Source organism: Electrona antarctica, assembly GCF_951216825.1.
Source record: "Electrona antarctica genome assembly, chromosome: 5".
Classification (NCBI taxonomy): Eukaryota; Metazoa; Chordata; class Actinopteri; order Myctophiformes; family Myctophidae; genus Electrona; species Electrona antarctica.
Genome location: NC_136810.1, coordinates 27,875,904 through 27,887,120, shown reverse-complemented (window position 1 = coordinate 27,887,120; position 11,217 = coordinate 27,875,904). Strand labels below are relative to the sequence as shown.

Here is an 11,217-nt window from a genome sequence, read left to right as displayed (position 1 = left end):
AGATATGGGTTAAAAAATAATCCAAATATTCCAACTTTTTCACAACCTTGACGTGTTGTGATGTTGGTAAAACTGAATTTGATGCTATAGTAACTCATTTTGTTGGGAACCCCCTGAAGGACACCTAGAGGTCCCAGGACCCCACTTTGAGAACCACTGGTTTACAGGACCTCAAATTGAGCAGATCTGTGTTATCTATGGGCCTATAACATGCTTTCACACACTGTTGTGCTACAAGTGATAAAGTGCTTTTAGATGCATTTAGTGTGCTTGTGTGGTCTAAGCTTGTCTACAGATCTACAAGCACACATCTTGCTATTTTCAATGTGTGCAACTAAGTATAAATCAGGCTTTTAACAGAGGGATCATGTGCCAACCAGTTGTCATGGCAATTAAATAGCCTATTTCTTTAAAACGATTGGGAGGTTAATCCGGTAAACGAGATGAGGAAAATGGAAATGTTTTTCCTCTGTGTCCCAGAGACGGGGTCACACTGGTCGACATAATGAGTTTACCAATTAATTAATTCAACATTTTGGTGACAGTACAATATGAATGAATTTTTGCCTGTGTTCGATTCAAATTGATGCAGTTGATGACATTTTAGTGGTATGGAGTCTTTATGGTGTGAACAGGTAGCAACCAGCAATTCAGCCAATAACAGCTACATCTCCATTTCATACACTTCACATCACAACGTTCCCACAAGAAAACATCAGACGCAGAGTTACTGCTCCATTCGTTACATGAAAGTTATTGAAGTCTCCAAGAGGCCAACACACGCACGCACGCACGCACGCACGCACGCACGCACGCACGCAGTCGCACACACACACACACACACACACACACACACACACACACACACACATCTAACCAGATTCCAATAGCCACCAGATGTCCAGTAGCAGATTCAGCAGATTCTGCCCCCATGCTTTTAGACAATACTATTGTACACACAGTGACATTTGAAGTGAATGTCTTTTCCTGCACTGCCCTCATATCAGTTATCTCATACACTTGTTAGACAATGTTCCAGTCTGTCCTGTTTATTCCCATTAGGTCACTGAACATGGTGTGGCGTGAATAGATCATACTTTGTGGCGAAGATGAATCCATGAAACCATTGCGTCTCATATGAAACATGTCAACCCTAGTGTCCGTATTCTGGGTCATAATAGGTGAACATTCTGCTAAAATAGCCGAACTACAAACTAAGTAGAGCTCAACGTGGCTTGTACGTATGCTTGTAGATTGTCTATTTTCACTATTTGACATATAACAAAGTATATAGGGTTTAAGTTGTTAAACACCTCATAAACACATTGAAACATGTTTTAAGCGCATACATTATTGCCACAAATATATTGTGATCTTTTGCATATTTTCTGTGCAGTTTTCAACAAGTGTAGCCTATTGCGTGATCTACCTGTCTACTTGGCAATAAAGGGATTAAGCATTGTCGCGCATACGTTCAATGTACAGTACATTTAGTTTGAAGCCATAATGCAGTCCTCTACTCCTATGCATTTTGTTTTACCTTCAGCCCTGTTCATTCTTTCCCTTTGCATCACAGATACTCCCAGCACCGTAGCACACTGTTGAATCATATCACTGATGGTTTCATTGGTAGGTGATTGGCTGCACAGTCATCCTGAGACATCATTGCTGTCCACTGTTAACTGCATGATTCCTTTGTCTCACTGGATTCTTTGACCTGCATCATCTTCATGTCAAACGACAGCTGTTTGCATAAACCTTTCAGGGCGTTCCTTTTCGGTTTCCTTTTCTGCTTCAGTGTCTGCCCATATCACCCACCACAGAACAGTTGTCCGGTGAAAGAGAGCAGGTGACTAATTGGTAGGAGAGGTGATTTGGCATTGCGGGGGTTTATGTGTGCAGATTGCAGTGTTAGGGTCGGGTCGGGGGTGTGAACTCAACATTCTCCAGCTGCAATGAGCTCCACAGGTCTCTCTGCCAGTCGGTCTCTGCAGTCAGCCTCTTCCTCTTCCTCGTCAAAGAGAGCATGGTGCATCAGCAGCTGGTGTCCAGAGGCAATGCTCAAAGGCCCAGGCTGAGTTTCGGGCTGTTCCATCAGACTTAGAGGTTCAGTGGAGGTCTGGGGGCTGAGGGCATCTTCACTGGAGGGCGCATTCGGGCTGACACCGTTCACGTAGGCAGTGGTGGTCAGGGTCACCGATGTAGAAAAGCCAGCAGCGTTGATCGACTCTGGAGTGTCTGCCTTCTTTTCTGAAGAATGAAAGAGTGAAACACAATAATGGATGAAACCTACGAACACAAACACATGTGTGTCATCAGCATGGCACTGTGACACTCTTGTATTCATAAACTATTTGAGCCCTAGTTGAAAAATAGAGGAAATAGTAGACAAGTAAGACGCGCGAACGTGGGAAGCGAATGCAGCTCATAAATTGCAATAACAACAATTAGTTTTTAAGTGTTTTTGTTTTTAAGACAGACAGACAGGCAGACAGACAGTTCTGCCTGGGTTACATAGAAATGGCTCATTGCATTCGCAATCAACAAGCTTGTAGATCTGGTATTTTCTCTATTTATGAATATCTGTCTGACATGCCAGAAGTAGGTGTGCCAGGTTGAAATAATTTCAAAGATAACACTCGTAACCACATGGATGCGATCCTGGGCCCCCCACAGGACAAGCTTGGGTCTCTCACATGGGTAACATGCAAAGGGGAATCCCCCCTTGGCCATGAAGGGTGAGGCAAAAATATTTGTTGTGTCTGGTTGCCAAGGTGGCATATTCCCCCCGGGAACAGAAAGAGGTTACCTGTCATTGCAGCAGACACATGGACGACAGTGTGTGTCCCTTCAAGGTACACCGCATCCAGTGGGTGATCTGAGGGCAGCGGCTCTGTGACAGTAGCTTCCACTTTGGGCTTACGGGTCAGCATGTACGGGTGGACGTCCAGATAGAAGTTGCGAGTGTGTTTCTTTTCTATCCCACTTACATCTGTAGTGAAAATGCAGCAGATTGACTGGAGTTATGTTCATTAACAACTTACAATGTAACATACATGTTTGAGATGATTTCATCAATACTGTAATTATTGTCATTATGCCTTCCATCATATATTCAACGTAAGACCTTCACACCATAAGATGAATGGAATGATATAAATACAGATGATAAAGACATGAATGAACACTTTGGCAGGGGCCCCATCGCAGGAGGAGAATCAGATCAGATCCGTCCAGATCAGATCAGATCCTGCCTGATGGAAGGCAGGGGGCTCTTCCGGAGCCCACCCCCGTAGATAGGGCCAACCTGGTGGTGCCTGCTGATGGGGGGTGTCTGGGAGGTGGTGAGTGACCTGAACAGAGAGCATTAGTGAGACAAGGAAGGAGGAGGAGTCCCTTTAAAGGGACTCTGCCAATCAGCACAACTGATCTGATTGGAGCAGGACCAATGAGTTGATAGGTGATGAATGAATGACAGGTTTCCAGGTCTCAGTTGAATTTTCGTATTTAACTTTTGTCTCAAGGTCCTTGTGCCATTTGTCAAAGTGTTTTTTTTTCTTCCCCCAGGTGAAAATACAAGGCGCTCTCATCCAAATTCCAAGAGTGAAAAGAGAGAAAATATTGAAACTCGCTGCGACCCGATATAACGCGAGAAGTGAATGTGAGGGGCAGCGGTGGCCGAACGGTTTGCGGAGCGGTCTTGTTATCGGAAGGTCGCCAGTTCGAATCCCCGGGCCGGCACGTTAAAATTACAAGTGCCCTTGAGCAAGGCATTGAACCCCTACCATGAAATGTTCTATGAGCAGGGTCTGGCTGTAAACAAGCATCTCGAGCTTAGTCCATTCACCCTGGGTAAACAAAGAACTTTGCTTTGCTTTGCTTTGTGCAGGGGCGCCCGCTGGCCTAGCGGCCTAGACGGATACCACATAGGCGCATGCCTGACAGCCTGTTGCGGGTTCGAGTCCCGATCCCGACAACCTTTGATGCATGTCATTCCCAGTCTCTCTCTCCCTGTTTAGTGTTTCCTGTCTATCTCCATGGCAGAATAGACCAAAAAATATATTAAAATGAAAAGTGAATGTGCAGCCCAGATGAGACACTCATGCCTCATAGCATTTCCGTAGCATTTCCAGTATAGTATTTCCAGCATAGCGTTTCCAGCATAGAGTTTCCAGCCCAAAGACAATTCAAAACAAAAATGCCTTGGTGGACACAGCCAATTACCTTTAGTGGGAGGATGCTGTGTGCTCTTACTATCCAGAAGTGGTGCAATGAAGCTGTCCACCATCATTTTCCGTCTGAGGGGCTTGGGTTTATCGGGCTTGGTGTTCGTTTCCAAACGTGTCATAGTCAGGGGTTCCTTTGCAAAGGACAGAAAAGTTTGTTCCTGTTGACATCTCTGCACAGTAAAAAAAATAACTCAGTGTTAATTTAACTCTGAGAGAAATTGTACATTTGGTTCCAGAGTTACAGACCGGCAAGGGCAAAACTAATATAGGATTTTAGAGGGAAAAACGAAGTATTTTATTGTGTACGAATGCAATGATGCAACGTGAGCTGATAAAGCAGAGGGAAGTTACACAAGTCTTTGTTAAGCTTTTTCCTAAGAGGCACGTACTCGTACTGTGCTAAAGCCTTGTTCAATTGAAAGCATTGTGTGTGTGTGTGTGTGTGTGTGTGTGTGTGTGTGTGTGTGTGTGTGTGTGTGTGTGTGTGTGTGTGTGTGTGTGTGTGTGTGTGTGTGTGTGTGTGTGTGTGTGTGTGTGTGTGTGTGTGTGTGTGTGTAAGTATGCGTGCGTGTGTGCGTGTGTGCGTGCGTGCGTGCGTGCGTGCGTGCGTGCGTGCGTGCGTGCGTACGTGCGTGCGTGCGTGCGTACGTGCGTGCGTGCGTGCGTGCGTGTGTGTGTTTCAAGTGTTTGAATGATTGAAGAACAGGGGGATATGAGGGCATTGTATGAGAGTTGTGTGGAATAGTGAAAGTGCGAGTTCTAGTGCTACCCTTTTGTACACAGAGACCCCTTTTCCACCGGTTGGTTCCCAATGGGAACCGGTTCAGTTCTTTTGGTTCTTAGTCCATGAGCCCACGCTCCAAAATTGGAACGAATTGAGTGGGCAAAACTATACTATATTAAATTGTTTATAGGAAGTAAATTAATATATGATAACCCTTCCACAGCTTTGTCATATTTTCAATTTTTTGCATATTTTCCTATATAATGCCTCATTTGCATATTAAAAAAATGTAAGTTTGTAATACAATAAATCATTGTCTTCGTGTAAGTAATCAACTGGGGAAGTTTCATGATGATAACAAACTAATATAGGTATGGTTTTGCCCACTCAATTCATAATTAACGTTCCAATTTTGGAGCTCTGGCTCATGGACTATAACCAAAAAGTACTGAACCAGTTCCCATTGGGAACCAACCGGTGGAAAAGGAGTGACTTTGGCTGACAACTGTCAATGATAAATAATATTCTTGCTAGTAATACATTTGCCTCATGTGTGAACTGTGAACAGTGCATAGCTGATTATGATAGATCTACACTATATAGATCTATCGTAGTTCTTAGAGAGCCAAATATGTTCTGACGTGGTATTCTTGTTGTTGTTGTCTCCGCCAGGCCGAAGGCATGGCCAAGACTATGTTTTGCCCCCAGTCCGTCTGCCCGTGTGTCCATTTGTGAACAGCTAATCAGCAGAACCTCTGCCCCGAAATATTCAGATTGGCCTGTTAAAGTGCAACCAGGAGGCTGATTTTGCTAAACCAGTATTTTTGAGTGGTGTAAACCACTCCTACAACTGGCTTTGTTAGTTTACGTGTCTGTCCGTACCACTCAAAAATGAGCATGGTTGCTATGGTCACCCAGTTCACACGGGTGTGATTTCATCTTTGTTAGTTTACGTGTTTGTCCGTACCAAAAAAATGAGCATGGTTGCTATGGTCACCCAGTTCACACGGGTGTGATTTCATTACGTCAGACATTACGTCAGACCACAGCTGATCAGTCTATATAAGACCTTACACCACTCAGTTCACACGGGTGTGATTTTTTTATGTTATGCTTAAAGATTTTGTCTAAACATCATGCAAATTGATATCTCTATGGTCAGATTGTTCATATTCCATCCTGATTGGCTAAGATTGTCTTCCAAAGTTTGCAGGATTGTTCCGTTTTGAACAAAATGCCTCAAATCATGATCCGATTGGCATGAAACTTTGCATGCACATTCCTATTATTCCGAGGACAAAATGCAACCCATTTCACATTAGTCTATTATAGCGTTACCAGGAAGCTAGCCCCTCCTATAATATAGTGTAGAATCTACACTATAGCTGTAGATTCTGTCTGAACACAAATGCCAATAAATGGAGAATTTCCGTCATGTGTCGGTGGCACCCCTTGGCCAATAAGGGACGCAGAAAAACGCCAATAAGGGACGCAGAAAAACGCCAATAAGAGACGCAGAAAAACGTGTTCACACATTTGTTACCTCTAGGCTGGACTACTGTAACTCGCTATTATCAGGCTGCCCAAGTAAGTCTCTAAAAAGCCAATAGCTAGTTCAAAACGCTGCGGTGCGTATGCTGACAGGAACCAGAAAAGAGATCATATCACTCCTTCACTGCATGGCCTCTCTGCACTGGCTCCCGGTTAAATACAGACCTAACCTATAAAGCTCTCAATGGTCAGGGACCACTATATCTCAAAGAACTCATTGATCCCTACAAACCTAATAGAACACCAGTGCGTTCACAGTATGCAAAAATGCGTACTGTCCCAAAAATAGGAGGCAGGGCGTTTAAAGTCCCAGGCGTCCTCAGCTGTGGAACCTTCTCCCGGGTTCCAGTAAGGCCTGCCACTAACTCAACATCCGGGGAGCCACTCCCCGGAGTTTATTTTGTCTTCCACTACGTAGTTATAATATGGACCCCCCCCCTCAACTGACTGTCGAGTGTGACCATGGACCAGGTCTCTTCACGGAGCCTTCACAGAGCCCATCAAGAGTGTGACCGTGGACCCGGCCCCCTCACAGAGCACGACCATGGACTGCTACCATATTATATTACACCACTACACTATATCTTATCTTAATATTCTTATACATTATTATATATTATCTGACAGCATTGTTATACCATATTATATTATGTTTGCATATATATTAGGTTTGCAAAACTCCTACAGAGCTTTGTCGCTATATGTAAAGTGTCTTGAGACAACTTGTTGTGATTTGACACTTTAATAAAATTGAATTGAATTGAAAAATTACTCCTACAGATTTTGTCCAAACATTATGCAAATTGGTTCACATTATCTTTATGGGCATGTGATCAAGACGTATCTGTCCGAACTTGAGTGATAAAATAAACGTGTTCTATATTTTGATTCAATACTGATCTAAGCAGTAATGATGTTTCGTAAAATCTAGAAACATTTTTATATTGGAATAAAGATAATATCGGATCTAACCTAAGTGCACTCATATGTACAGTAAACATGAAGATTGTGATGACCAGTGACTTACCTTGAACGGTTGAGGAAGTGGATGTGAGGATGTCATCCACTTCATCTTCTTGCGAGGCCGTTTGATAAGCGGATCCATGCCTATATCACCCACTCCAACGACAGAGGGATCCATGTCGGGGTCTAAGGTCTGCATACCAGAGTCCCTCACAGTGGGCGTGGCATCGTGATTGGACTGGGCCAGGGCAGCCAGCAGCTGCCTCACCACGTTGTCATACATGAGGTCACTCTCGTTGGTGATGAAGTCCAGCCGGTTAAGGGACTTTATGTGGTCCCTGTTCTCATTGCAGAACATCGCCAGGATGTTGATGTCGCAGAACTGTGACTTTTGCCAGCGGCGCCGCTTCTTGATGCCGACTTTGTGCAACTTGTCGAACACAAAGTTGGACTTGCGCACCACAAACAGATGGAGCAGATTGAGCAAGATTATGAGGTTCATGGTGCAGAGCAAAGCTATATCTACCGCCGCCATGATGCGCTGGAGCTGCACGGCAGGCAGTTTACAGTTGACACTGAGCTTGAGTTCCATGTAGCTGCTGGTGTCCGGCGGCCCCCCCAGGGCGCAGGTGAACTCATTCTGCCGCTGGCGGGCGTAGTAGGTGCTCAGGTAGGAGATGGGGATGGAGCTGAGGCAGATGATTCCCAGGTGGCGCGCCAGGTAAAGCTTTGCAAGGAAATTGCTCTGCCCGCGTCTCTCCAGGTACTTCTCGAACAAGTTCTGCTCGGGGCTCTTCTCCTTCTCCGCATTCTCTATGATCTCCCGCCTCTCGCGCTCCGTGATGCCGGGCCCTTTGGACTGGATCTGCTTCTCAATCTTTGGGGCCCGACCCTCCGCAGCCCGGTGGTAGCAGTTGTCGATCTCGTGGAGCAGGAAGTTGAGCTCGGAGGTGAGCCTCGTGGACCCGAGGAACTCCCAGCCCAGCGCGGGAATGTACATAATGCCAGCGAATGCCAACAGAGCATAGGGCAAGAACTTGTGTTCAAACAGTGATGGCCGAAGTGCAGGCTCCACCCCAGGTACAGCGTCACGCAGCTCCGTCCAGCAGTAGCCTCGTGCGTATAGTGCCTGGTCTCTGGTGAAGTTATGTGGTGTGTAACAGTATATTGATTCCTCTGGGGAGAATAAAGATTGAGAATCATTAGTACACAGACACACATTTACTGTAAGCTACAATACAGTGGAAAGACATAATGAATGATGATGATTGATGATAATGGGCTTAGCTATAATGAAATGTGTTTAAGTTGATGAAAATTGTGTTACCCATTGAAACAATTGGTTTTATTCTAAAAAAGAAATGATGTGATTCTTGTCAGCAAGAGACACCTGATTCCTTCTGCAATATGTACTTCCTTTGGACATGGATTCTTTGTTAGTATGTGATTTATATCTGTATCTCTGAACATCCTTCAATTATCCTTTGACAATGAATAAATATGAATATCCAGGTTGTTCTGTTAATTGACTGTCCATCAGGCGCAGCGATAGAGCGGGTCCAATGAGCTTCACTGGTCTATGTAGGTCAGGGCTACAGGACCCTGAGCTGCTCTTGTGACTTCTATTTAATAGATGTTGAACTAAGTGCTATGAATGCAGAGCAATGATGGAAAAGTTTTGTTATCAGAGGGAAATATTAAAATATTATTTTCAAGTTGTGCACTACGTTTTGCAGGTGCAAAAGAAGTAGCGCCTGCATATAATGTGGCGTTTCTAATAATAATATCATAATAATCATCTTTATTTGATAGAAAACTTTTCAAAACAGTGCTTAATATGCTCCACAGCTGCCAACAAGAAACAATGGCAACAGGTGATAGATTTTTAACGATTCATCTGGTTATGACACAATTCATGCATCATACGACAGTGTCACAGAAATGTAGCGAAATTAGTCGAACAGCTCTAGTCTAGCCTTATAATTACATGCCCAAAATAGCTGATAGCAGGTTGAATATTAATGCTCAGTAAGGGGGCCTTCTTTTGTTTTTTCCCGTGCTACATACTTACATCAAATACCTATTTATAACCCTCTTCCATCTTCCTCCTTGTCAGTTGTTGCTCTCTGATTCCATTTCTTAGTGTCTTCCTTGTATTGTGTCATTTATACTCCATAGTTAGTGTGACGACGGCGTTGCTCGCCAACTCTTGTCAGCAAGCGACACCAAGTACACATATATGGAACTTATCTCTCCCTTTTGCAGGTTTCAGCAGGGAGAAAATATGCCTTTGTACAATGTAAGATAAAAACATTATTTTGCAACTCAAACTGTTCTAACAAAGTTCCAATAAACGTATCATGACGTAGCAACTAATTAATGCACTATGCAAACTGTCTAAATTCCTATAGTGACTAATAAACAACTGCACACTGAGGATGTAAACACTTGTGGGACAGAACGCCTCACCTGCAAAGTTTCGCGTGAAGACCAAGGTGACGAGCAGAATGGGGATAATGACAGTCCCTATGGTGACCACGCGATCGAAGGGCAGCTCCAGTTTGAGCTGGACCAGGAGGCCGGCCAGCGCCCCGTTCTTTTCATCCTGAGAGGAGCCCGGTAGTATGAGCTCCTTTAACTTTTCCCCAGCAAGCAGAGCTGCGGCCATGTCTAAGTTTTGATCGAGGAGGTTCTGCATCCGGGATTCCGGGACGCAACAAACGCAACAACCCTCTCCGGGATGACCAGAGGCCGGACGCTCCTTCCCTTACAGCTGAACACTCCGACGCAGAATCATGAAAATGCATACAGTACACAAATATAAGCGCTCACAAAACGTGTGTGGCTAAGCCTCGTCCCCTTTTACCACACACAAGACTAAGACATATGGCCTATCTTCTCCAGTACTGTGAATCTTCTCTGGTTACTGAGTGTCTTGCCCCGTAGAGTGGAAGTCATAATGTTCAGGAGACAACTCGATCCAGCTGTGCTGCATCCATCCCTGTGTTTTGGTCCTCCAGTCTTGTTAAGACTGACATCCGTCCACCACACACACACTATGGCAGTTAGAAGAATGACCAGAGTTTAGGAGTTGACCTTGTACTCCTGACGGGCTTCAGTTGTTGGCTAAAGTCTGTCGCAGCACCTGTCCTGAAAGACACAAGTTGACAGACAGTTTCATTTTTGTTACATACAGTAAAATCCTCATCCATTTATCTATTTGTAACCCTGAGAGTGCAAATGGAACCGATTGGATGGGTCAGAGTTAGATAAGCTCTCACAGACATAATGATGACAGTAGTATCCTACAGTAGTCTTTCAGATTAGATATCATTATGCATAATGTGAATTTCATTTGGTTTAAATCTCCGGCAGGCATTCCTGCTTCCTTCTCACATTTTCTGTCATGCAGCCTATAAAGTGTGTGCCACTAACAGTCACTCAAAGATCGATGTGGCGTGAAATCGCAGCGGCCGCGCATGGAGGAATTGCTGTCTTCTTAATTCAAGGACACTGAAGGACAAATATACACTCTCTGGCGCAAGAATGCCCATAGGCTGCACTGCAGAACGGATACTGTGAAGTGTGTCTGGAGGAAGGAATACAGATATTTTAGTGCATAGCAAAACCAGATTTTATTATGTTGTCTTAAAATGTGTTTGATACATTATTTATTGATCTAAACTCTTCCCCTCCACTCTCTAGAATTCAAGGCTGTGACTACGGAACACAATGTTCACTGACATGTCA

At 44.3% G+C, this 11,217-nt stretch overlaps 1 protein-coding gene across 1 annotated transcript; it reads right to left on the bottom strand.

The window, feature by feature from the left end:
• Window positions 1-1,936: 1,936 nt before the first annotated feature.
• Window positions 1,937-10,165, bottom strand: panx2 (pannexin 2; the record flags this gene model as incomplete). Its single annotated transcript, XM_079500902.1, has 5 exons — window positions 1,937-2,250; window positions 2,810-2,992; window positions 4,225-4,360; window positions 7,532-8,643; window positions 9,937-10,165. The coding sequence occupies 5 exons, from the start codon at window positions 10,163-10,165 to the stop codon at window positions 1,937-1,939; spliced, it is 1,974 nt and encodes a 657-aa protein (XP_079357028.1).
• Between the last annotated feature and the right edge of the window lie 1,052 nt (window positions 10,166-11,217).